At 40.5% G+C, this 27912-nt stretch overlaps 1 protein-coding gene across 1 annotated transcript; it reads right to left on the bottom strand.

The window, feature by feature from the left end:
* On the bottom strand, positions 1 to 27912 carry HAO1 (hydroxyacid oxidase 1). The gene is made up of 8 exons (XM_035552950.1): positions 27776 to 27912; positions 19000 to 19151; positions 7976 to 8231; positions 5079 to 5254; positions 3906 to 3997; positions 876 to 1034; positions 531 to 600; positions 1 to 129 (listed from the first exon to the last, which is right to left on the bottom strand). The coding sequence occupies exons 1-8, from the start codon at positions 27910 to 27912 to the stop codon at positions 59 to 61; spliced, it is 1113 nt and encodes a 370-aa protein (XP_035408843.1). The 3' UTR covers positions 1 to 58.

Below are 27912 nucleotides of genomic sequence, written 5' to 3'. Positions count from 1 at the left end.
TTTCTTTTTATTTGGTGGCATACTTTCTGTACAGCAGGCGAGGTGGTCACCTTCAGACCTAAATCTTGGAAAACAATACGTCGTGTCTTCGTATCAGCGTCCTGCTAATTTCTTCTATGCTGCAGCATCCTGGAGGACAAGTTATATATTGGTCAAAAGCCTCACTTTTCTATCCCATTCTAGGCTTTTTTTCTTTTTCCTATCGCATTGAAATCTGCATCATCAAAAAAAAACCCACCCCCCTAGTGACTTATTTACCACTATTTTTCTATGGATTTATCACTTTCCTTATCAAAAACCTTTATACTTGTTTTTACTTAATCTATTCAGTTCCCCATATATAAGACAGGGTTAACAGCAGTCTCTTAACAGCAGTCTCTTTTCTCATCTCTCTGCAGCTTGATCTGTTTACATTGCAAACATTTCTATCTCCCTTCTATAGGTTACTATAGCACCTTGCACAGGGCAAGTGAAAGCTCTGAGGAAAAGTGAGGCAGAGGTGGCTGTTACCGAGAGGAAACAAGTCTCACCCGTCAAGGCCATTGCCAGGCGAAACTCTTCCTTCAGCATCTGGAGAACTTCTTTTGCTCCTTCTTCACCCTAGGAAATTAGGAAACAATGTGCACTATTATATGTACTTGTAGCTCATGTGTAGATACAGATAACATATAAAGAACGTTTCATGGAAACCCTGACTCCTAAGTATTTGATAGGAAGTTTTAGATTATTAAGAAGATCTGGATAACCACATGCATTCAGAAACCCTCTCTCACACACACGCCCCTACATGCACACGTATACACATGCACATACACTAAGCCTGAACAGCTAGTCTGGGTATCTAAAAATATAAGTTTGAGATTTTTGTGACTTACTTGATAAACCAAGCCCCAGACGAGAGGCCTTCCGATGAATACAGCTTTGGCACCCAGGGCTAATGCTTTGAGAATGTCTGTGCCTTTTCTTACACCACCGTCTAGGAACACCTCCACCTTCCCCTCCACAGCCTCAACAATTTCAGGCAAGACATCAATCTAGAAGAGTGAAACCAGGAATACAGCTTGTCCACTTCTGCAGCACAAAATTTTTGAATTCAAGCTTTAAAAAAGCTAAATCAGCAATTGCTTGCCTAATTGTATGCACAAATAATATAGCTTTGTGTTCGAAAACTGAAGTGACTTAACATGTTAGCAGATACATACAAAGGTCAAATTTACTTGGACAGTCACATAAATAAAATGAGAATCAGCAGAATCACAAAATGTCAATCTAATCCCATGATGTATCCAACACAAGCCAGTATGAGATACTTGTGAAGAATATAAGAAATACTAGGCACAGATGAGGTCTGCTCCTTGATATTGCCCCCCCTCCCCCCCAAACTTTTGGTGTTCAGTAGTCTGGGGATAAAACTGAATCACTGACTTTTTAGATAACCATCTTCACTTTCTTGCTTGAAGTCGTTATTAATTTTAATGAGGGCCAGCTAGCACCAAGGAACACAAAAGTGGGCATTGTACATAAAGACACTGAGTAAGAGATGTGTCATGAGGAACTTGCTCTTAGAGTTCACAGAAAAAGTAAAGAATGTATTTTTCCATTTGAAAATGCATCTTGTTTACAGGAATAGTTGTAGAAGGAACTTCTTCATATAAGAAAAATCTAACATTCTCTGAATTTTGAGAAAGGTGGAAAATGTTTTCTTCTACTGCACATGTATATTGCCTTTACCAATCTCCCCTTACTCCCTACACCAGTGGTAAAGGTAAAGGGGAAAGGATGCTTAGCTTTGCCAATGTACAGACAAGTAACCAGGGAATTTACTAACACGTCAACACCATGCAAGAAGTCCCAGGAAGAGACGAACCTCCTGAATTCAAGGCTCAAGCATTACATAGCAACTGTTCCTATAATGCCTAAACAGTTCCTTTTCAAGAATATCAGGAAAGACACAGAACTGGAAGAACTGGTACTAAGGAGACTGGAAACAGTGTGTGGTAGTAAGACAAAAGGCATACAAATTCATGTCTTTCAAATACGGATGCAATTCATTTCCTTTCTAATGGATAAAAAATGACCAGGAGATGAGGGAAAAAACTTGAAAGTACAGTTTGTTTTTAGATTTGGATTAAAATTTTCTTGAAGTTTGGCACTTGCTGTGATTTTTCCCCTCCCTTTGGTTTTGCTCTCTTGCCAAACATATTTTGGATCTATTTCCATATACAGAGGCCACTTTCTACATCCTGACAAACTGTACCAACATTAAAGTGCTATAATAACTAAAGTATGATGCAAACCATAATTAAAACATAGATTTCCTCCATGTGTAACTAGACACTAGAAATATTAACCAGCTCGGGTTCAGCTCACGCTCTGGAAAGCCATGAAATTGTTTCAAAAGCAGAAACACTTGCGTGTTCCAATACAGATATTTACATTATGAAAACTGCATTGTGAAATAGTTCTTTGTAAGATGAAATCCAGTGAACATGCCAGCTTTGATAGTGCTTTCTCATCTGCACAGTGAACAGTGTTGCAAAGGAATAACTCAAAACAAGTAGTTCACAAGTTTAATTTGTTCTACTTGGCAAAAAATAATAATTCTGTTCCTTGAGTTCTCATTTTTCAAAATTTGTTTCAATATCCTCATATATTCTTCCTGTTGGGTTACCTCACACAGACTTGCCCAAGATTTTTCCAATACTCTTGGTAAAATTGAGGCATACATTCTTAAAAGTTGACAAGAAGACAGAAGTTAAAGAAGATAAATTTATTTCAGAAGCATTAGGCACCCACTCTCTGAAAAAACAGATAATCAATGGGTCCACGTGAAGACCTCTGAAGAATCAGCTGGTGAATGAAATCAACTGGGGAAATCCTCAGCTGCCCCCAAGGAAAAAAGTAGAAATGCTTCAGGGTAATAAGGGGGGATACCATTGGGCCTGCAGGGCAGAACTGCTAAAACTTCACATACAAAACATCCCACAGTGGAAAAGGGCTTACCTGTCCTCTTCTCCCTCCAGAAAATCCTCATGGAAAACAGAAGGTTTTTCATCAAGGGCACATTAAGAATACTGAAACAGTCACATCTGGGCTTTGATTCTCCTCCCATTCATTCTCTTTTTACTTGTGCAGCTTTCTCACACCAAATGAAGCATAATGAGTGATGACTGGAATTTTGAGGGTTTTCCTTCAACCTGAACACAATCCTTTTCATGTTCCTTTACTTCTTTCATTTTTTAACAATTGAGAAATTCTCAAATCGCTTTTTACCTTTGGAAGATGTACAGGGTAGCATGGCAAGGAAAAGGAAGAAGGAAAAAACCTGTAATTTAACCACCCTGTACCTTTTCCAAAGGTGAAAAGGCTTGAAAGGAGAAAAAGGGAGAGTTTCCTTCTGTCTTTAGCTGTTCTGTAACTTATTTTTTCCTAAATCTCTGGAGAATATTAAAAGGGAATAACATCTTTAGTACAATCTTTGGTGTTCTACAAACTGCAACAAAGGGTTTCTAAAGGAATGAGGAAGAAATAAAAGAGGAGACTAGAAAAAAATATATTCCTAATTTCTAACAGCGTAACTGCCAATAATATGCTATCTGAAATTGCTCCTCTGGATTCCCATGCTGGCTACTGCAGCCAGGATAGTGTACCCAGGTAGCTTGAAGAAAGTCACACGTAAACCCTCCAGTGATTTTTCAATTGATCTGGCAAAGGGAAGGCTGGTTCTAACTCTAAGTATGTTGTGACATACTAAAAAGAAGGAAAGAGGGGGAGACAGACTCATGGGTTAAAGCATGCAACAGATGTATTTACAGTTTTTTTCCTCCAGCTACCATGTATTCAGAGGAAGAAAACAAGAAGCCAAAGGCAGAGAGAACTTGTTGCATATTGGCACCAGTACTTACAGTTGCAGGGACTCCATCAAGCTGTCGTGCTCCATGATTTGACACCAGAATACCATTTACCCCAAGCTTTACGGCTTCTTTAGCGTCATCAGCTGAAAAAAAAAAATCATAATGAGAAAATACTTCTTTCCAGAACTGGGAATGCAACATCATGAGGGAAATTATGGCATCAGTGGCATCAGTTAAAAAAATAAAATAAATTGCAAGATACTGGGAAACCACTTAGGGCTTCATCCTTCCAAATGCTCATCTCAACACAGAATAACAGTTTTGTCTTTAAGCAAAAAAACTAGAAAGGTCACTTGAAATACTGGAGCAGAATATTTTATCATTTTCGGCCAACAGCCATTTTGATGGCTTTTTATTCTCTTTTCTCTGTCCTGGAACACTCACTAAAATTCTTTTGCTAAATGATTTTCTCAATGCCATAGTTATCAATAAGATTGCAGTAATAATCCATAGTAAATGAAGCTACTTTACCATCTTCGGTGCTCTTTTGACAGAACAGAAATCCAGCTTTCCTTTAAGTAGCACACAATTCAGATTAGAGTTACGGTTTACAAGTGCAAGTTTGATCTTCCTGACTATGTGATTTCAGATACAACTGATGTTATACCAACCTATCAACTTAAGTAGAATTATTGTTAATTATTATTATCCAGGCCTGATAAGCCACAAACCTTGACCTGTACCTTCAGCCAGCAAAATGCAAAATCCCCGTCTTTGACTTTTCCCCTGACAGGAACACTAAAATAAGTCCCTGCTGGTCAACAGGAAGAAAAACCTGTCTGCTTCAAAGACTACCTTTCTAATGGAGGAGCTTGTATACAGAGGCAGCACAATAATCACCCTCCCCATTTCCCATTGCACTGAACCTACCCAAAATGGATGAGCATTTGGTGATACCTGTCACCTTCCAAATACTAACCGTACACAAGAAAGAGTTTTTTTTCCTTTGATTGTTTTGGACTCTGGCAAATCTTCCCTACTTTGCACAGCACACAAATATGAACATATATACCACCATATTTAATGTCAGCAAAGCAGATGCTTGCCATTGAAAAGTAATACAATTCTACAGAAGTGCCAGCAGCAAAAGCACTCTTTACTCCCTGGTGCCTGTGCAAGAAAGAGCACCTTGCCTGCCTCATAGAAAGCGGTAGAACTACACACCCCTGAGGATTCCTTTCGTGACGATGGGCAGTGAGGTCAGCCCTCGAAGCCACTTGATGTCCTCCCATTTGACACTTGAATCAATCGCCTCGGCTACATAGACAGCCAGTCCACTATTTTCTCCAAAGTCTTTTCCTGAGGAGAAGGCCAAGCTGTTGCTTGTAAAATTTTTTAATCTAAAATGACAAAAAGCATAGAAAAATAGTCTGAGAAATATTCACTGGAGTCATAAAAATATTAATGCTGGCATTCAACACACTTGTGCTAAACTTGTGTTGTACTGTAGGGCAGGAGCAAAAAAGCCTACTCCAGGATGTTGTATCAGGGTCTGTCAAAGTCAAGATCTTTGGCTGGCAAAACATTTGTTAACTTTGGTGCAAATTTCTTTGGCCCAAGGCAACACTCCTAATGTTTTTGAAGGAAACAGAATAAAGTCCAAACTCTAAAGGTTTAGCATCAAATCCAAGATCAGGAGGGAAAACCCAATGAAAAGACTAATTTAGGGTTTGGGCCCAACCATCTATCCTGCCATAGACCTCACATGCAACATTGGGCACAACCCTTAGCCACTCCTTTTGCCTCAGTTTCCCACCATAAAATAGGAACAACAGTATCTCCAGGAGCATCTGGAGGATATCTGTGATATGATATGATGTCACATATCTGTGAGGATAAACGCATCAGAGACTGTAGGCAATTCAGACTCTTGAGCAGCAAAGGCTACATGTACCAAGAGAACATCTATCTTTCATAACATAATCCAGGACCCACAGACGTCAAGAAGTGCACCTCTACTTACCCGTATCTGTAGCAGAAATGCCCTTAGCTTTCACGTAGCAAGTATTTTCCTGCCATTTCCCCCTTCCCCCCTCTAATCCAGGGGATTCAAGCACTGAAGGGAATAGGGAAATGTATATATGGTAGAGGAGAAAAAGGAAAAGAAATTTTCCTAAGTTCCATGAATTAGATGGAACTGAACGAAGCCTTGCAAAGAAACCAGAATTTTCATCTGGCTGACAAGACCAACATCCAGACAGTTCCTCTTGTGTACAATTCATCTTTTTTTTGTACGTTTGCTTGTAAAATGTAGGGGAACAAAGCTCATATGAAAACATTAGCTATTATTTGCTCTTTAGCACCAAATCAATCTCATCGGTTCTAGGAATCAAATGGTAAGTACCAGCCCCCGGCATCAGAGTTCAGTCTTACTAGACAAAGCAGGAGAGGAGGAAATGAGGGTGCGCAGAGAAATTGAGTGCCCGAGTGCTCACAAACACCAAACCACCATCAGTGACACCAGTACCACCAAGGACACCTCTGTTCCACACCAGGCTGATTGCTCTGTTCTTTGGAAATTGCGTGTCATTCCATGTTGTGCTATTTTATACTCATATTCCACATTTTGGGAACACACACTATTTTTTCACGGAAACTGGCTAGTTTCACTGCTGATTTCATGCCTGTAACAAGCAACATTTCACATGGGTTTTCTGTTCAGCTCCAAGCAAAGAAGAAAATGAGAAAGGAGCAGGCTCTCAGCAAGATTCAGCTTTTCAGCTATTGGTTTGTGAAGGGTGGGGTACCCAGAGAAAAACAGAACCATGGATAAGATTATATAAATAACTGTTGTTTTTCTTGGACTGTGAAATACAGATCAACACTTGAATGAATGTTGCCTTACATACATTTCTGAGCACAATGGCACCTTGTTGTTGCTTTGAAACTTTGTTGAAAATCTGAAGCCAAGAAAAAGTTATCACATAACTAAGCAGAGCCCCACACTAGAGAGTTTCACCACCAACTCTGCAACAAAACACTGACTGAGAGTCATTCTGAAGTCTGAAGGAACTTTAACCTTTAAAGATTACTTCAACTTCATATTATTGCATATGGTTCAATCAAACAAAACCTTGTTCTTGGTGGGTCAGGTGGGGTCAAAATGTTTCAGAAATTCTCTATTGCTTTTCTCAAATATTTTTTGGGTTATTTGACTCTTATTCAAAAACTTTAACTTTAACCCCAGGCCTTAAAATGATACTGTCCCTAAAAAAAAGCTCTTAAAAATACCTTCTCCTCGGGTAAAATGACAGTGTGTATCAACAATGCTTTGTCAATCACGGATCTATAGCAGGATTAATATGTGGGGCATATGCATACCAGCGTACTACATTTTAGTGTCAGGTTTGTCAGGGATTTTTGTGTCTTCTGGTGCTTTTCTCATAAGATTGTACTTAATATAGAAATCAGAGGCAAAGTTAAGGCTGTTCTGTCAGTCTTCGCTATCTCATATATTAGCTTCAAGGACTGGCATGTAGGGGGGGATCTGACACCCCATGTTCTGGAGCTTTGTGTCTCCAAGGTGAACAATCAGATTTATTGTGCAGTCCCATGGCTTACCTTTGAAATGAGTATTATGAAAATGAAGAACCTTGGGATGTGATTTTGTATTTCTTGGTATGTTCATATTACATATGGTACATACATAGCATAACACAACAGAGAAGACATTGGACGAGCACTTCAGATACATTAATAATGTTCAAAACTAACTTTCACTCAGAACTCAAATCAATACTAATCTGCTTCAAAATATATATATTTTTTCTTTTTAATTTCAATTTTGTTTTCATTTCCAGATTCTGAATAAGGGCAAACACAGTACTCTTAAAATATGTCATGATACTGTGGACAGTATCAGGACCTTGTAAGTACAAGATTCTGGCAAGATTTTTAGCTCCATTTTGCAAACCCAAGTCCTGCACATCCCATTCATTCTTTACCCTTCCAGCCAATCTTTGGTTGCTACCACTGTGCCAGCACTTCAGCAAGTATTAGTCAGGGTCTGTACAGTGTACCAACTCATATGCTCATCCCACATCCCACCAGCAGGCACCTACCTGAGGTGGGGAGGAAGCTGGAACTTGTTTCGCACATCATCAATGCGCCTTCCGAGAAACGGCGTGTCCACCGTCACAAAGATCCCTTTGTAACCTGCTCTCTCCGCACGCTTCACTAGGGATTTGGTAACCTCCCGGTCCTTGTACACATAAAGCTGCAGCCAGCGAAGGCTGTCAGGAGCTGCTTCAGCAACTTCTTCAATGGAGGAGGTCGCCCAGGAGCTCAGCATCATCCCTGTCCCCATGGCCTGGCAGGCTAGAGGAACACAAGGTCATGTTCAAGACTGCCCCAAAACACAGAGGCTCCTCTAAACAGGAGCACTTGGCTCATGAGAGAGTGTCAGTGCATGTGATTTCACACTGCCTTTCTCCAGTGTGAATGTGCTGCTAGTCTTTCAGTGAATGCTATGTTAATAGTTAGCAGTTACTAACAGCAATGGGCTGCTGCGAGAGCTCTCTGGCTTATTCTCTGTGTTCATTGGCCAGTTTCTGGCAACTGCTGAGTGCATGTTTGGGATGATTCCTGTTCCAATACTGGAAATAAAAGACATTATAATCAGAATAAGCCTAATCCCACATTACTAATTCTTCATCCTATGGGGAGGCTGTCTGTAAACCCCTAGAGTCTGGCTAACACTCGTCAAGAAATTTTAGCACACATTTAAGGACATACTCGCATGCACATAGTCTTAAATGATCCAAAAAAAAATCATTTCATATTTCCAGTTTTTGGAATGCTGCCACATTGCTGCAGATTGGCATTTTAGGACTATCATTGTCAACATTGCTCTTTAGTCCTCCTCACCATTGCCACATGTGCACCCTCGAGCACTTGCTACTTTTCCAAGTTTTTATCATAGCCTTTTGACTACTTTCTCCCACCCCCAAGATGTTTGCTAGCATTAAGCACACTTTTAATAAAGGCATCTCCTAGGACTTTTCTGAGCAAGTGCCTGTTTTCATCCCTACAGAGTATTTCAGTGTATAATAACAGAAGAGAGAAAGGACACAGTCCAGCAGGCAACCATATTACATAGATGTGATCCCTATTTTGTCCAAGATCTCTTGTCTAGCAAGTGTTGCTGTTTTTGTAGCTCTTGTTGATTATAAAAAGGAAGCTACTGGCCTCAAGGTTGAGGGCTTCTTATTTTCCACAGAAGAACTTCCCACAGATGTAAGCCAAAAGCACCAGCTAAAGTGCATCGTCCCTCTCATATGAGTTAATACTGAGCTGTAAGGATGGTCAGTTTCACAGGGGAACATTTCAGTTTCTTGCATGCAATGCATGAAAGAATTTTATTTCCTCCGTCTGCATTTTTAGATTGTTTTCCGATATCGTATTATGCTGAAATGTTAAAACATCATTCTGCTATTCATTCACCGTTTCATGCAAATGGACAAAAAATCAATTTGTGAAGTATTTGCTTGTAAAACAGTGCAAGTTGGATAAGTGTATGTAGGTACACAGTACAAATGTTAACAGACTTAAGAAAAAGTGTGCTGTAGTACGTCTCAGCCGATAACAGATTAGGTAGCTAATCACATTTTCTCCAACTGAAAAACTGAAAGATGAGCTTGTTCCAACTAATCTTTGAACAGTGCTCCTATCTAGCTCCAAACCTTTAGAAGAGTGGTGGTAAACTAAGACTACAAAGCTAATGTTATGAACACTGTCACCCAGAGATCAGAGCCAACATGATGTTTAGATTCAATGCCTCTACAGGCTTTTTTTGGTAGGCATTTAAAGATTTGAGGGGGAACCTCCACTAGTGTTTCCTCTGACATCTTTGCATCCTATCTCATGACCTAAAGGAGTGGGCCTCAACATCCATCACCTGATCCTGCACATAAAGCTTCACTCTTCTGGAAAAGTAATAAAACTAAAAATAAAAATCTGGTCTTGCTGAAAGTGAGAGAAACATCCCGAGTGGCAGTTGCCATCCAGGAGTCCCTAAAGGAGAAAAAGAAGATGTGCAGGTACACCAGACAAGTGATGTCCAAAAATCTCCGCAGAGGCCAAAGGGATGGGAGTTCATACGAAATGTTATTTGCACTTTCCTCCTTCACCTTCAATAACTGTACAGTGAAATCACTCCTGAGGTGTGGGCAGCCCCATGGTCAAACATCACCAAACAATCCCAGATGGGGTCAAGCAGCTCAAGGCTCTGTGCCAGCTACCTCCACAGGGTGATTTCCAAACTGGGCTGCACTGCAAACCAGCTAACCTCATACAACTACATTTTTATGAATATATGACTTATTCTTTTAGAAGTAATCTATCACAATGTAAAATAAAGGAAATCATACTGTAAAACTCAAATATTATATAAAGCCTATTTTTCTTGGTCTACCGCAATACTTTTTTTTTTTTTTTTAAATGTAAATGGACCTCTGTTTCAAAACCTCATCTCCAGCCCGTGAAGGCATTAAAAAGTGGTCTTTATGACAGCATTTTATTAAATAGGGATTACAAGTCTCAGAGTTGAAGCTTATGAACAGCTTTTTCAAACAAATTGGATACAGCCACAAGGCAGCTTTCAGTCAGTGAAAATTTCCATGCCTTCCTATGTCTTCCAGGTTTTGCTACCTCATGAAGAGCTGTAAACTGCTGAAACAACAGATTTTAAGAAGCAGCCTAAAGAAACATCTAACAAGCTTCAGAAAGTGCTGCCCACTTAAATTCACCTTCTGCTTCCAAACAGAAAAAAGGTATACATCACAAAAGACAGCATATAACACGAACCGATATAGATGCATCTGCGCTGTCCTAACAGGAATTGAGGTAAGGTAGTGTTTTTTTCCCTCTGCCTACCCAAGAAAAGGTGCATTAGAAACCACTGATTTGTGTTGTATTTTCTTCCCCAATCATTTGGGATCAGACTGCAACTTAATCAAAAGGCTAAGTGGGTCAAACTGTTGAAGTCTTTGCTGAATAATCCTCACAGGTCAATTGTTTTATAGTATTCCATTGTAAATCAGGTTGGAAATGCATCTGTTGCCTAATTTATTAAGATTGATGTATCTGAACAAATACAAGCACGTGCATATGGGATAGTCTCCTAGACTCCATTTGAAGTCAGTAAAGTGAAATAGTTAGAAGGTCTAAAATTCCAGACCTAGCTCACACTAGTAACTAACAAAAAAAATAATCCTTCTGCACGTCTTAGAGGGGCTGTGCTGGAGAGCACAAGCTTTCCATGGTGGAACATGCGCAGACCTAGCAAAGAACCAAAGGGCTACAATGTGGAGGGTTTTGATTAGTCTCTTTAAAATTACTGGAAATAGTCCCCTCTCACAGATTAAGTACCTAGAAATAAGTTTCTTCTGAAGAACCCACTGAATGCCTAAAATCCTGCTCAGATCAGCTGTGGTGGTTTGTCACATCCCATTATAAGTGATTTACTCAATCAAGTCCATTAAGTGATGCTAAGAAACAAAGGAGCAGCATTCCTTTTGCTCTGTCAAATATGAGTTCATGAATGAGAGGGAGGGGTTACTAACCCAGCAATTGCAAAACTCTCAGATCAGATAAGGGAAAAATGTAAATGTTATGGTTCAATTTGTCTTTAGGTATCCATTTATTTCTATTCTTACTTTTATTCTGAACATATACAGCCCTAAGGACACAGGAAAAATTGCAAAAGCAGAAATGGAAATAGAAACCACACAGTATATTCAATGAATAGAAGATTTTAAACACAAAATACCATATCCTTTCAACTTACCTGGATATGTGGCAAAAGTGAAGGTAGCACTGTCATCTTATTTAAGATTAGATTTTTGATAAAAATCAAAGTTCAACTATCCCAAATTAGGTTATGGAGTTTTCATAAGAGTGTACTCACAGAATTCCTCCCTCATTCTACTTTTAAAGTTAACCACTCTCTGGTAAAGCACCAGCTCAACACATATATTTTGGACATCCCTGAAGGTCTTTAAAAGACGTTTAGGTAGAGCTTATTGATATGGTTTAGTGGAGGACTTGTTAGCGTTAGGCCAGAGATTGGACTAGGTGATCTTGGAGTTCTCTTCCAACCTGAATGATTCTGTGATTTTTCACGGTCAAATTCAAAGTCTATGCACACAAAATTTTTCAAAGTTTTGGAGATTCCAGGTTTCAGTTTTAGTTGACCTACGTTTGTACCTTGATCATTTTTAAGGTTTTGACAATTTTGTAGGCTTTCAAAAATATGATACATAGTCTCAAAGTATTGCCAGTTTTTTCCCTACCTCAAATCAGGATTTGCCAAAATGTACTTCTTCTTACATACATAACTGTAGTTGAAGAAAACAGAAGCAGTTCATTTCCTCTAACAACTATATTTTACATTTCAATTTAGGGGTGCTGCGAATACTTAAATTTACTGTTACAAGTCAGTCCTAGATCCATATTCCCACGGGAAACTTGCAGCAACATGTGACATTTGCCAGAGTTTAAACATCAGATTTTTTTAAACCAGCCCTTCCTCATGCCATTTCAGATCGCCTCTTTTTTTTTTTTTTTTTTTTTTAAGGTCATCTTTTAAACCCAAATCCTAAGCATTGCCCAAAGCATACATTTACCTTTGTACGCACCGCAGGTTCCCACTGAGGTCAGTGACAGAGCAGAAAGCATGGCATTAGGCACACACAGGAGGCTAGGGGGAGTTGTCAAGATCAGGATGATAAAGCTTTAAGTTCTTTGTACTCCACCTTAGTTCAAGGCCAGATGCACCTCTAACTGGGATATGATGGGGTGTTTAAGAAAGAGGACCTCCACAGACTTTGCTCCACAGCTGCTTTGCATGGGCACAGGTGCCTCAGCCCCATTGCCACCTGCCCTGAGCCTCTGGACACACCTGAACTGAGACACAAGGACACTTATTTTCATTAAGAAAGATAAACCCAAACCAAACAGGACTGTCTCCTTTCTCGGGGAATTCAACTGAACTATTTTACGTAGCAACAAATCAAGGTTGACCATGGGACAGGACCTACTTGTGAAGTCCTCAGGAGAACAGAGCAATAATGGTGGGACACTGGAACAGGTGGCCCATGGAAGTTGTGGATGCCCCATCCCTGGAAGCATTCAAGGCCAGGTTGGATGGGGCTTTGGGCAACCTGGTCTAGTGTAAAGTGTCCCTGCCCACAACAGGGGGCTTGGAACTAGATGGTCTTTAAGGTCGCTTCCAACCCAAACCATTCTGTGATTCTATAATAATGTTTCTCAGCCCTTTTTTCATCTTTAAACCACGTCTCCTTTCTAACTCTGATGGGATATCACTACATTAACTGATATGGAAGAGGTATGGAGTTTATTCCTGTGGGCAACCCAGAGGCAACATACCTCAGTGGAAAGCGCTGGAGAAGATCCCAGTTTAACCTTTTGTGTTTTGGCAGGGTTACCTTCCTTGTATGGAAATGGTAAATCTCGCTGTTTTTCTCTTGCTCTGCAAGTTCCCATTGTTTGCCTTTTAGGGGCATCTCAGAAGCACATCAGCCAAAAAGCCCCACTGTGGTCATTTTTCCCTGAATCCACTGTCCCCATGTTCGGGGCCAAAGGATAAGTTTGGGATCAACATGGTGTCCTTTTGGCACAGTGGTATTTCTCAAGAGAAGTAGCTATGTTCTTTGAGTTGCATCTCCTAAGAAACAGAGTTGTTTAAAGTACTTAACATTGCTCTCTTGACGAAACACACTTGGCTGAGAAATCCCCTACCCAGACTTACCTCACTTACCCCTTTCAAAACTCTCTGTGCAAGTTGAGCCTACAATTTGTTGACACAACATTTTGTCAGCTGGGCGGGAAGGCAGAAGGAAAACACTCTGCCAGGTCTGAAGGGCTGTCATGCCAGAGCACCTGTATAGAGTTGCACCAGAAAGTCCCCTGGCCATACACATCTCTGGGGGGAGTCAGGGTCAGGTCCCATGTTGTCCCACATGAATATTTTCCTTTCAATGACTCTGTGGAGTAGCCATGCCCTGAAATTTATTTTATTAGATCATATAAGTAGCAGGTTAGAGATGGGTGCAAAGTCCTGCTGTTGTCACCGTGGGGCTGAGCACAAAAAACAGCAGATCACAAAATCCTTTGCTCAGTCATGGGAACATCAGATGAGCACAAGGAACCTGCACTCAGATCTTCAGCAGCATTAAAGAAACAAAAAGCATTTTAGAAGCCTGTTAAGAGCCAAGGGAACAAAGGTATTGATCCCAGTCTAGGTGAAAATGATAGAGCTAACAGTAAGTAAACAGGTGGGAAAAAAGCTTTTCAGCCAGTATTCCTCTTCTCCATTCGGCAAAGCGGACTCTGCAGATGCATCACAGGTGATGGTGAAATCCTTCTTGAGTCAGCAGTAACTCAGAAAGCTGTTTGAGAGCAATCGCAGAGTAAACTTAAAATCAGACCTAAACAACTACCATTCAACATTTTTGAAAGATCTGGCCAAGAAAACAATCAAGCTGTTCAGCCCGATTTTCAGTAAATCTAAGAGAAGTCAGGTACTGCAATACCACTTATGGGCTAAAACAATAGAATACTAGGTAATCAGTCAGTAAGCATTAAGACAGCATTATGCAATTAGCATCACTATATAACAATAGAAATCTTGATAAAATAATGCTATATATCTGTTCATGATCAACTAAGATTTCAAAAAATTGCTATTTCTTGCTAAGCAGCTGGATAATGCACAAGATTTTGTTTCAGTGTACTTAAAGGTGGGTCCTATTTACAGGACCATGAGTGCTACTGTACTCGTGGTGAGTACATGTACTCATGGGTGAGTACAGACAGAAGACAACATGAGGATCACTTTGGTTTGCAAGCACATCATGAAGTCAGGATGGAAATGAATGTCTTTGCATTGAGGAACAGTGAATATTCCAATGGACAAATGGGAAAAAATAGGAAAAATTCTGCTGAAAAGTATTTAGAGAACAGCCCTTTGCTCTTTAATGGTGGTTAAGATTATTCATTGAATTTGGCAAATATTTTTTAAAGAAGCTGAAATTGGAGTGGGAAGGACAAGAAAAATTCACCAAAGTCAAAATGTCATGCATTGATATTTTCAACATGGAAATGTTTTCTTCTGAGCTAACACTTTTGTTTCAAAAGTGAGCTATGGTTAAAAGCATTAGCGAGTAGGAAAGTGAAATAAAACATTGCCTTTTGGATCAAATTAAACATTTCAGTTAATCCAAAACAATTTTCCTCCCAATTTTTCAGTTTCTACTGAAAAGGAAAATCCTGTATTTGGAAAATTGCCACAGATGAACTACAACAAAAATACTAGGGAATATACTTGAAGCAAGCCCTGAAAAAAAAAAAAAAAAAAAAAGGAATAACTTCTGCCAAGGTCCATGAAATTGTTTAAAGTATGAGAAAGCACTTAATAAGGAAGGACTCCATGTCCTTTTAGATACGTCAAAGAAAACTGACGAGCAAACTTATTGCAGCCTGTATGGACTATATATATATATAAAGTCTAGCTAACAATTATAACAAAATCCAACCTCTGGAATTTGAAGCTATACAAGTTTTGACCGTAATTACAGCTTATACTGTTCAGAGTGGAGTTAACTTTTGGAGTAACTTACAAACATTGTGTTCAATTGCCTACCATCAGGAAATTTTAATATCACAATTCAACTTTTTTTCCCCAAAAATAACCTTTACTAATGAAACCGAATTGTTGATGAAGGTGTGTTTAAGGCAAGTGGCCAGACTTTGACCTATTTTAAGTCAGACACATGCTCCTTTACACCAGTGTGGTCATTTGTGGAGGAACCTCCCTCAAGGAGAAACAGCAACTCCCCAAAACACAACTCCTGCCTGAAGCAAGGGGTCTGCAAAGGAAGTTTTACCTAATGAGAGACAGCATGATATCGATGCCCTTCTCCCCAGAGAGGACATTTATGCAGCAGCCTGCAGGCAAACACACTGGAAGAGCAGAGCAGATCAAAGCACAATGCTGTTGCTTAAGGGAAGTCACTGGTAGGACTAGACATTGCTGATGAAATACAAAAACAGGGGAAAAAAAGTTGCTATTTCTACCTGCACCACCCTGTTCCGTAGGTGAAGATGACGCGAATCCAAGATCATCTCCTGAGGTTCAATCCCAACCCGGCAGCTACATTTCTTATGGCACCTGCCCAGGCACACGCGCACACGGGCACTGTGGGCGCTCGTCTGGGCAGCTGCTGTGCCCCCCAGTGAGAGTCCGTATGCATAATGTCTGGTCCTACAGCTGCTCAAGCCAGGAGGGGACAAGGCTCAGACCGCGCTGTGCTTTGTAAGGGCTGTCACAAGAGCTGCATGCATAGGTTCCTATACACCTGAGGTGTATATTCAAGCTTACAAGTACATAGTGCTTTCAAAAAAGCCACGAGACTATGGATCAGACTTTCTTGACTTGCATAAACCAGTGCAGCTGAAACAAAAGTGGATTTAAAGCAACCAACAGCCTGGCCACTTGTATTTCTGAGGTATCACTAAGTTTAAGAGAAGTTGGATGCAACAAAATCCTTGATCCCAAATGTCCCAAATTTAAGGGAAGCTTTAAGCCAAACGTGTACTTTACAGCTAATCCCTGTCATCTTATAAGGTCAAACCAAAAGCTTGGCATTGAATGCCCTGCTCCACCTCTAACAGAGCACAAAACTGAGGACTTTTTTCTACAACATATGCTAATGCAACACAGAGGGTGTGATTTTAATTACACTGTCCTTAAAGTGATGAAAAATTTATCAACTCCCGAGGACATGTTTATTTGACCACATATTCAGACCATTGCCAGTACACTAAGCTCTCCCCTAGCTTGAAAATCCAGGAATATTAAATGCAATAATCATGTTACAGTTTGAAACTAAGTGCAAAAGAGTCAGGAAATTCCAAAATTAAGTTATCTACCACAACCATAACTCAGTCCTAGTAGTTAGCCTTATTTTATCACTCAACTCTATATGCAGTTATAGATTTATGACTTAAAATGTGGCCAGGCCATAGTATTGGTGGGTATTTTTGTTAAGAAAAATCTTGGGTTTTGTGTATTTCTAATCTCACTCTTAACATTGCATTAATGTGTTTGCATTTCACAGTATTATGCTTCAGAGTTTCCTCCCAGCATAACCTGGGCCAGAAATAATTCACAAGCATTGCCAAAGGGCAGGACAGCACTAATGCAGCTGACAGGACGCTGCTTCTCCAACTAGTTTAAGGTCTTCGAGCTCCATCGTGTGGAACGTGCCTGCACATACAATACGCATACTATCTGGCTTCTTAATAGATCTCTTAGCAAAAAAAAAAAAAAAAAAAAAGGCATCCCCAAATATACTATAAATTAAAATAAGCCTCCTTTGACAGAAAGGACGACTCAGATTGCTCGTTATTGAGAAACAAAGTCTAAACCTTACAACAAGGCTGTGTTTGCTGAAGGCCTTGGATGACAATACTGAAGTGTTGCAGCTCATCACAGTGAACCTCCCAGCAATGCTACATTTTAACAAGAATCAAGACCAGCAGTCACTGCAGGCCATATAATCAGACTCACTTCACACTAGCATTTGCTGCATTGGTCATGGAATTGCTGTTAAATAGCTCATCTATGCACAGGACTACTTCTGTTTTGTAACTGTTTCCGTTCTACCAGCATTGGAGCATTAAAATGCACACCCCGATGCTTTTTGTATGCAGCAGACACACCACGTGGCCTCTTCTGAGATTGTCTCATTCTGCGACTTGGGTTAAGGAGTGAGAAATTTTCACATCTGAATTCTGTTTAATACCCCATTTGTCACACACTTTAAGGCTGCAGGCTCAACATCAGCAACCTCTTTGTGTATCATCTAGCTTGGAGGGGCCCTTATTTTGCTAGCTCCCTGGGATGTCCTAAAAAAAATGCAATGTTTGAAGCAAAAAGTCTTGAGATAGGCAAGGGCTTCTTTTAGAAGCCCTTCTTTTTCTTTTAGAGGCAAAGACATGAATGACCACTGGTGTTCATAAACAGTCTTGTGAAAGGAAGCATATCTCGTCATGAAAATATATACACATTTACATTTATAGAATGTATAAATATACAGATGTTTTCATTTTTTTATTTTGATGACAAATGATTTTAAGGATTCCTGCAGGCCTGTGAAACATCCATAGTTTGGAGAAAGCAAGTCACTCACACCATAACAGATACTCTGGTGGAGTGGGCAAGGAGGACACCAAGGGGAGATTTCTGGCACCAGGTGACCCTTCAGCCAAGCAAAAAGTATCCAAAGCTTGCAAATTCAAGCCAGAAACAGGCAGCTTTTATTTATTTATTTATTTGCCATTTGTTTAAAAAAAACAAGTGATTTTTCTACCAATTAATTCCCAAAACAAGACCAAATGGCTTTCCTAAAAAGGTGCTGCCAAAGTAGTACAAAAACAATCTGCCAGCAGTTGCAGGACTAACTTAATGTAGTCATATTATTTAAGTACTGTAGTCTCTCATAGCCCTAAAAAGATAGGGATGTATTTGTATTACAGAAGATCACAAAAACATTTCTGCCGGTATCCAGAAAGACAATCTTTAACAGAAAACAGTTACAACAGACAGAGAGCTGAAAGGACAACTCCTGGAGCCATCACATAGCTCCAGCTCACCCACAGAGGGGCATCAAATGCTCTCCTTGGCCTCTTCCAGTTGGGTCACACAACCTGCTGCATTTCATGTCTCCCGTGTCTAGTTCTCCACATTAATCTGTATTTGTAGTCTGTATTTGTTGTAACATGGACTAAAACTAATAGCAATTTTTTCCCCTCCATTTTCACCTTTGAAGATTAAGTACTACTATTCTGATATGTCAGATTGCAACCACTGTTGAAGATGTTTGGGCAAAGCCTGTGTGTGCCTTAAGTCTGGGATCCAGTTCAAAGTCACCTTCTTTACTGATGTCCTGGGCATCTACCTTTTCCTTCTGAAGACACAGAAACAAGTGCCCACCTGCTCCCTTCCCACCATTTTTCTGTTTATTCAGAGATAAGAGGACTGCAGGGACGCTGCACGGTTTACCTCTAGCAGTAGCCATCTCTCCATCAGCGTGAGCCATGCGCTGCATAGCAGTTGCTCCAACGCAGACAGGCATGCTGATTTTCTGCCCTAAGACTGAAGTTGACAGGTCCATTACAGACACGTCCCTGAGCACCCGGGGGTACAGCTTCCATCTGACAAATAAATAGAATAAAATACCTGCATCACTGGAATTATAGTTCCTAATGTACGAGAGCAAATTTTCCTGTTGTCAGGAGAAAACCGGTGTAAAATGGAGGAGAAGATGCTGCAACAAGGCACCAGGTAGGGGATTGTTGGAACAGAACATTGTGTGACCTGGAGCTGTACAGAACCTGCAAAACATACAAAGCGAGGAAGAAGCAGGCAAGAAAGGACCAAAATCAATGGAGGGTGAAAGAGGCAAAGATCCTTTGAAAACTGTTGGCTGGTATCATTTGAAAGAAAAGATGGGAGCTGCAAAAGAACATTTAGTGAATCTCAGCTTCCCGGAAAACCGTGGGACAGAACTGGATGACAGAAGGTGTGCAGGAACAGAAGAAATTAGTCACCCCCTCAGCTCCCTCAGTTGTTTGCCTGATGGGCCAGGGAGCCAAAGGATACAAGATTTTTGGATAAAACTAGCCTGGCTAGCATTCTCGCCCCTTCTTGTCCCTGTGCTCTGGGTCTCTGCATTGAGAAAAAAGAGCTGCCATACTTCTTCCAGTGCAAAACAGGTGAGCAGGATCACTGCCTTGGCTTTTCTCAGCTCAGAGGGGTGCGAACATTCTCTGCATTACGTCTTTGCTGGCACCTCTTGAGAGCCGCTAGGCCTGGAGAAGCCCCAACCCCAGCAGACACAGGCTGCTGTGCATCACACGCTTAGTTGAAAAGTAACTGCAGCCCCAGGAGCAGCCCATCATACCGCAAAGATTTGAGATTTCCAGGAAAAGACCAAATGCAGCCACTGTAATTTGGTACAGAAAAAGACCAAGTAGCACAATTACTTTCCCAAGAGATTAAATTACAATCTAGTCCTTGAATGACTTGACCCTGAATCTGCTCAACTGTTCCTGACCTTGCTTTGCTTCCAATGCATCCACCAGAAACCACACCAACCCAGGGCTTCATTCTCCTTGAGCTGTACAATGGAAGCTGTAGAGAGAACTAAAACACACACAACACATCTGAATATGCGGTCAGGCTGGACATCACGTTTGGACACAAAAATTTATCTCCTCCTTCCTGCTCCCAAATGAGGGCACAACAGGCCAATGAACCCTGTCACAGGGTCAACTAGACACCGCTGGCAGTATCCAAACCTATGTTAATATGGCTGCATTCATGGGGGTACCTGTGAAAATGGACTTTTTCTCATCAACCACACAACGTCACAGTGCAGCCATTGTTAGCACAAGCCACAAGAGGGTGTGCATTAGCAGGTGCTGGCTCTCAGGGGTGTGCTCTGAGCAAGGTCCAAATGTTCTCTGCAAGCAGTAATTGGCTCTGCATCAATGTCTTACTAATGCATCCTTCTCTCTGAAAGACTGCACTTTTAGACGATTGCTATTGAATTTTAATTAAAGAAAATAATTAAAAGCTTAATCTCTAGTACTGCTGAACCTGACTACTTGCTCAGCACTAGAATGCCTGAGGGAGATGGATACTATTATTATTAGCATGAAGAGAGCAACCAGAGCCAGTTATCTTAAGATCGTGCTCTGACTCTGAGTAGCGGTCAGCTTGAGCTTGCATACTAAGCTGCAGGTTGGGGGTGGTTGGGAAGGGAGGAAGAAAGAAAGGAAAAGAAATAAAAAAGTCTTTTCATTTTATAGGAAGATCAATTTTAATTTCCATACAAAGCCTGAGACATAGCCAGGATGAGATCCAAATTTCTTATGCCGTAAAGCACTGGGCCATGCTAGTTCTCCAGAAAGCGCTCCCAAGGGAGGACAAGGATGGTTATGATGCTTGGAAGAAGAGATGTAGTTGTGGGAGTCATCTGTATTATTCTATGCCAAGACACACACTGTAAGTATGTCTCCTCAGACTTGTTTTCATGCTTTTGTGGCAGATTGTTATTTTTTAGGGGAGGACAGGCTGAGGGTGGGACAAAGAAAACATGACTTTTTTCCCCTTCTTACTAATCTTCATTCCAAAGGCTTTCTCCCAGCTCCAAGGCATCTTTTCCCAGCAAATACAAATTCATTAATAATCTTGCTCAATTTTACAGACTAACTCAAAAGCATAAGGATGTGAAATATCTTACGCTTTTCCAGCCACCTAGTTCTCAGCTGTCCCTGACCTGTAGGATTTTTTTTACCTGGTGCAAACAACTGCCATTTCAAAGCACACATTTAAGTGTCAGTCCTGGAGAACAAGAATTTCTTTAGTTCTTCTAGCTCAGAAAAGAAGCAGAAAGAGCAAAAGTCTCCTATCGCCCCCCAACAGTGTATACAAGAAAAATGATGCTGTTATAAGCAGTGATAAATGCTCTCCTTCCCACTCACCTTTATGTACCATCAAATAACTCTGTCCACAAGCTTTTTGGGGCCATCAGATTTATTAGCCCCAGAATTTAAACATAATGTTTCTCCTGATTGCTTTTCTGGCTTCTCCTCTCCTTGCATCTTAGTAGGTCACCTGCTCTAGACCAGCATCAAATCAATACTCATAACTGAGCACTTACTGGGTCCCACAAACAACACCAAAGGGATCATCATCTTAGTACTATGCTCTTTACAAAAGCAGCAACAAGTTTTATCAAATGTGGATTTTTTCAGCTGCGAGTTTACCAGACAGCTGAAATTAGGTATTTTTTGGACAAGCCGTAGGGATATACCCTTAACAGCAGTAAGCAAAAACCAAGAGCATTATTTCCCAGTAACTAGAGCACACATTTGTTAGACTGCCACACAAGACGTGCTTCCTGCAATTCTATGAGCAAAAGCATTTGCAAGATATTTTGTGAAGACCTTGTACATTTGTAATTTATCTTCTTGTCACCCACACCTTTTTAAGCGAAGCCCACACTTGCATGCTATAATCACTAATTGTAAGTTGCTGCATCTTTTTTCCCAGCTGGTGGCTGGGAAGTGCTGCACTGGGGAAGGTAGTGAGCTCTCCCAGTTCAGACAACTTCAGCTGAAAGCTGTTTTGAAAGAAGGATGAAAGTGAAGGGGGATTAATGGGCTTTCCCTTTTCCCTCCTGGTTCAGAAATTTCAGAATGTAAATTATCCTGCAGTTGAGTAAGATAAAGAGGAGAGCACTCATTTTTCAGACTCTTTCAGCTTTGAAAAACTGCTGAAATTTTCAAAATGTAGCACATTTTTCAAGCAGCTGTTCTCATTTCTCTTCTGAATTCATACTAAATAATCCCTTCACACTGCATTGCTAGCAGTGTGCTTGGGAAAGGATGCAGTGTTCAGGCAAAGGCCCCATCCCAGCTCCAACCCTCTTTGATAACCTTAATCTCCCCTACAGCTTCTACTTCCCATCACAAGGGGCACGTACTATTGCTGAATAAGGCCAAGCAACAGCTGCTTTTACTTGAGGAAAATACATTTTCTCTACCAGGATGTCTCACAATCCACACAGCAATTCTTTTCAGAGCACGCTGAATCTGAGGTGAAAGACATTGCAGAAATGTAACCAACCTGTTATTACAAACATTCCTTTCTTTTCCTCTCCCTGCAACTTGACATGCTTGTTTGACCCCAATCACATTCTCAGCTTTAATTTAAATATCGGTCAAAAAAAGCATGTGCCCAATCATTTCAATGCCCTTAATACCTAGCTACAAGATGATGGTACATTTACAGAAAATATGCATCAGTGCTGTCACTGATAAACAAGCGCCTGGTACATGACAACAAAATGCATCATCTTCAAATGCCACTGGGAAGTCAGTGGCAAAACATGTCACAGCATATTATCAGAAATGTATTCCTAAACACACATACTTCTACCCTCATTAAAATGCTGAAAGAGGTGATTTCAGATTGATTTCCTGAGAGCCATCAAGCCAAAGGCATCCAAGCCTTGTCATAAAATCTATTCTTTATTCAGGCCTGTTGCTTTCTTGACAACTTGAGTGTGAATTTAATCACCAGACAGCACAGTGTTGGAAGGACACATGGTGTTTTGGGGTGGAGAACAAATGCAAGGTGAATAAAGTCAAATGCCATAGGGAATAATGTATGCTCTGACACCCTAAATGACTGTCTCTGGCCTTAATGCCTCACTTATGCAAGTGCCATTTCCACTTCATTCGAAAACTGAATAAAAAATTATCTGGCCTTATCAGGAAAATGCTGATGTTGAAATGCAAGCACCAGTTCTTCAATCCAACGTCAAATCTCAGATAAACTGGAAGCTAGAGAAGAATGACTATACCTAGTGTTGACTTCATCTTAAACTTTGGTCTTCTGGGGGCATTTTATACTCCAGTATCTAATTACAAGTCCAAACTACTTTAAGCTCCTGTGCTGTCAAAAAGGCCAGGCCATTTGATTTTATCAAATGGATATGAATTGTGCTGTTCCAAAAATTGCATAGGCCATTCCAAAGGTATTGCATTATTTATCAACACAGCCATTCATTTGCTAGATCACTCCTTAGTAATAATCTATTTCCATTGTAAATGCAACCATTAAGTTGCCAAAAAAATTAAGAGCTCACAAATTTGACTAATTTTTTTTTCAGATAGAAACTCTCCTATCATTGTCTCACCTAAACAATCTTGCACAATGCATCACAAAAATACTGGCTAAGAATTCATGCTTTTGGTTCAATTTCATGTTTTCTTCTTCTTTTCCATTTAAATACAAATTTTTATACAGATACCTATAAATATTTAAATACTGTAAACATCTTTAAACAGGCTGACCCCTGTGTCCTGAAACAGTATTTACTAAGCTTTTGACAGTACAAATCAAAATGAGATTTCTCTGGTCATTGGAAGCAAAGCTTTATACTTCTTTCACAAAGTAATCTGACACTTTGTGATCTTTGTGAGTGTAAAGTCCATCTTTATATTTACCCATGATCTGCACTCAGGAGTAGGGAGATAACCAATAACATGCTCAAAGGCAAAAACTATGCAAGTCAGGGACTGAATCCAGAGTGAGTAGCAGCCCTGCATCCATAATGGTTAGACCATGCTTCTCTCAGAGAAGCATCATATTAAAAACGAAGATTTTCGAAGTCACTCATGCTGAAGTTAGTCTTAAAATCTAAGATAACCTCAAGTCTTTATACCAAGTTTCACATCTCTAGATGTGCTGCAAGGAAGCCATTACACATGGCCTAAAATCATTAACCACAGCATCCCATATGCTAAGAAAACACAAATACACTGTCACATGGGGTCCCTCAGCAGTTACAAGTAGGGACCACTGTTGCTATTGAGATCCATCCCATGGAGCACCATGCTCCACATGCTTCCACAGAGGTCCAACATCCCATTAAAGAAGGGAGGGTTCAGGGTTCACCTTCACAGAGGGGAAGGACCATCTGGCAGATGACTTCAGTTATGTTACCCTTTCTTATAGGAAGAGCTGTGCCAGCGTTGCAGTTATCAGAAACCAGTGGACAGCATGTCTTACAACAGTGACTGGGTTTTGGACTCTGATCCCAGCTCTCCCACTGTTTTACTAGGTGGCCTTCAGCATGTCACTGCACTTGTCTGTGCTTGGGTCTATACAGAGAGAGAGGGGGGAAATGAAATGCAGGGAAGGTAACAAGCATAGTTTTGACTTCAATATTTCTGGCCCATGCCATCTCTCTTTGGCTGTTGGTAAATTCTGTTTGATGATTTAATAGAGTAAATCCCATTTGTCAGTCATTTAGATTTTATTAACTGCCTTTTGGAAGACATTTAAATGGTCTAGAGCAACTGCTGGAATAGGATCATCTAATACTCAGGCAAACGAAGGGAGAGCAAAGACAGAAACACAGCTTCCACCTCCAGAACCACCCCCATTTGTAACTTCACTGCTGAGGAGGAGGAAGCCAGTACATGGGCATTTCAGTCACACCAAGATCTGGCAAATTTACATGCCCTCAGGCTGTTCAAGGCACTGCTAATTAATACCACCCTCAGTCACAGGCTCCCTGTGAGCTCTGCAGTTTTGAATGCCTAAAACCGGGGGCTGAAAATACAATGAAAGATTGCAGGAAAGAGGTGAATCCAACAGGTGACCAGGGTGATGCAAGGAGGCCTGTATGAGAGGAGTCTGCTCCTGCAGCGGGAAACAACTTCAGAGCAAAGCTGCTCTTATATCACCACTAACATCTAGCCCCACTAATACCAAAATGGCAAGTTGACATTCTCATTTTTTCTTAGCTGGTTTCCAAACAGATTAGATCCAACTACGATTCATGGTGTAACCATGATTAGCTCTAGTAGTCAGTAGTTAAAAAAAGCACACTACTATTATAGTTTATTACCTCTGATCACTTCTTCTGAATGTGATTTTCTTAACATTTTATTTTATTCTTATTAGGGTAAATAACCTGTATAAAGCATCTGGAAACATTCAACAAAAAAGCATTACTACACACTTTCTTGCTTCTATTTGCTCCTTGGAGCAGTCGTTTTATTTGTGTATGAACAGCACCAAGCACAAGAAGATTTCAGTCTATACTGGGGCTTCTACATAGACATGGAAGGTCTGGAATAACCAGTCACAGGGTAGGTTAGTGGTTTTCTTCTGACACGCTAAAGCTTTTCTATGCATGTCCCTAACATTAGAGCTGATTTTTGAAATGCCACCAAATGAATTACCAAGTTTTCTAGAATCTTAAGAAAGTTGCATGAGATTTCTAGTTGAATTCCTCACAGCCTGTGGAAAGGCAACAGGAGCAGTAACCAGGATTGCTGCTCTACAGCATTAATACTCTGCTCTGCCACAAGCTTTCTGTATATGTCTGTACAAATCACTTAATTCTGGATATACAAGAAGCTGCAGGCAACTATTTAACTCCAAATGTGCCTGACTTACACCTTCAAAACTGCTGCTCCCTTTTTAACTCATTCGGAAATCCAGAAGTGTTCCCACACAACCCTTTCCTTTGTCAACAAAAACATTTTCATCTCCCAGGAGATTACAGACTGCAATAGGCTCAGAAAGAGATGAGAGCTCCATTGCAGCATCTCCTCAACTTCAGACACTGGGAACCAGTTAGCTTGGTGGCCCCTCTGCTCATTCCCCTGGTGCTGCTGGTTTCCTTTCAGGCACCCAGCTCTGCCTGAGTGTGCAGGTCCCAACTCAGCAAGCTGCCTAAAAGTTAGCGCTGAAACTAGTACCTGTCCTTCCTCTAACCCTTAGCTTATATTTCATTTCAAAGGCATAAAGCAAACAATAGCTACCACCACTGTAAGGTGATTTGAAATCCAGCTAGTGGCAGGTGCTGTGAGATGAAGGTGAATTGAGTCATACCCCATAAGGACATAAGAATCCAGCCCAGTAAATTTCTCTACAGGCATGGAAACATCCACACCCCTTGAGATTAGACTGAGCTCACTCAATGACTCTTCATTAGTGTCAACTTTAAATTTCTACCCTAGTCTGATGTTAAAAGAGAAAAAATGCTGAGTGATCCTAACCTCTCCTACAATGCAGCTTGTAACATCTATCCAGGTTTGACATTTTTGTTTGAGCTCAAGGCAGAAACTATTAGCCATGCTGCCAGGATGTGTGACATTTGTGAAAGAAAATCAAAGTAGGGAGGGAGAAAAACTGAAGATAAATTGGGAAAAATAGTTACAGTTTGTTAGACACAGCAGGATTAAAGACAAAGCCTTAAGAGATTAGCAAAAGACAAGTGCAGGGGAGTTAGATGTCCACACCAAAAAAAGACAGTAACAGAAGGAAAGGGAAGTTAACACCTGCAAGTTTAAACAGTTTGACTGGGCTCAACCAGGATGAGGTGATCAGCCTGCTGGCTGCGTTCTCTCCTTTCTGCTCTGCTAGGGATGATGCTCTGGTAGCAGAGCTGCAGCACAGATTCAGGGAATGGGGAGCCAACATAACACAAAGTGATTTGACATGAGTTTTGACACTCCTCCACTGAATCTGACAGGAAATGTTGCTTTACTCTGTGCTGACCTTGCACTTCTGGGACAAAACGTTGAGTGATTTGAGGTATTGATGACAGGAGCCCAGAGCTATGGTCTGCAAGTCAAAACTGGTTTACAATAGTACCTATCATTTACAATATTTCATGGTGAAGTGCTGACCTTTTGTTGGAAATCTCCTGAACAGTCAGTCACAGAGCAGCCACATAGTACTGAGCACTGGCTTTCAGAGCTTGCTCCAGAGCACACCGCTAGGATAGGCAGCTGCAATTTAGCAGTGTTGCACAGACTTACCAGGGAAGGCCACAAAAGTAACTCAGTTTAGGATGTACAGTTGTGTTAAAACTGACTTGGGACCTAAAAAGTACAATAACACAAGAATGCGTTGCCTGTATTATAGCTTAAAATGTAGAAACTACACTTTCATCAGCTTATGAAATATTTGTTACACCTGGAAAGTTTGTTTCCTGAAACAAAAGAAACAAAATGTGGGTAAAGTTAAATCATGCTAGTGAATTTTTGGTACTGCTTTTTGATAGAAAATGTTAGGTAAAGGAAAAGAAAGGGGAGAGACATGCTCTGAAAAGGAATTTTGAGTCATTTGGCTAAAAATAAAGAAGTTTCAGAGAAAGTAAGTTTTGTTGACACTAAGAATATTGCACCACATCTACTAATAACACAGAACTTACGCACTCTACAACCTGAAATTATCCTCCTACCTTGAGAATGCTGCCACATTATCTGCTAATGTTTCCTGGTCATCCGCTCCAGATCGGTAATAATCATACACTGATTTGGGGAGAAATTTTTTAGCATAATCTTCAAAATCCGAAATACAAACTGGCTTTCCAGACAT

The sequence above is a fragment of the Cygnus atratus genome, chromosome 3, assembly GCF_013377495.2.
Source record: "Cygnus atratus isolate AKBS03 ecotype Queensland, Australia chromosome 3, CAtr_DNAZoo_HiC_assembly, whole genome shotgun sequence".
Classification (NCBI taxonomy): Eukaryota; Metazoa; Chordata; class Aves; order Anseriformes; family Anatidae; genus Cygnus; species Cygnus atratus.
The sequence above is the reverse complement of the archived record's forward strand: the minus strand, read 5'-3'. Positions and strand labels throughout refer to the sequence as shown.

What these genes read in the sequence shown, in the direction of transcription:
- HAO1 (XM_035552950.1), bottom strand. Translation starts at nt 27,912, where the DNA reads ATGTCTGGAAAGCCAGTTTGTATTTCGGATTTTGAAGATTATGCTAAA. An exon ending in CAGCTTCCTCCCCACCTCAG is followed by an intron (nt 5,255 to 7,975) that starts GTAGGTGCCTGC and finishes TTGTCATTTTAG; the next exon opens with ATTAAAAAATTTTACAAGCA. An exon ending in CCTGGCAATGGCCTTGACGG is followed by an intron (nt 130 to 530) that starts GTGAGACTTGTT and finishes CTTGTCCTCCAG; the next exon opens with GATGCTGCAGCATAGAAGAA.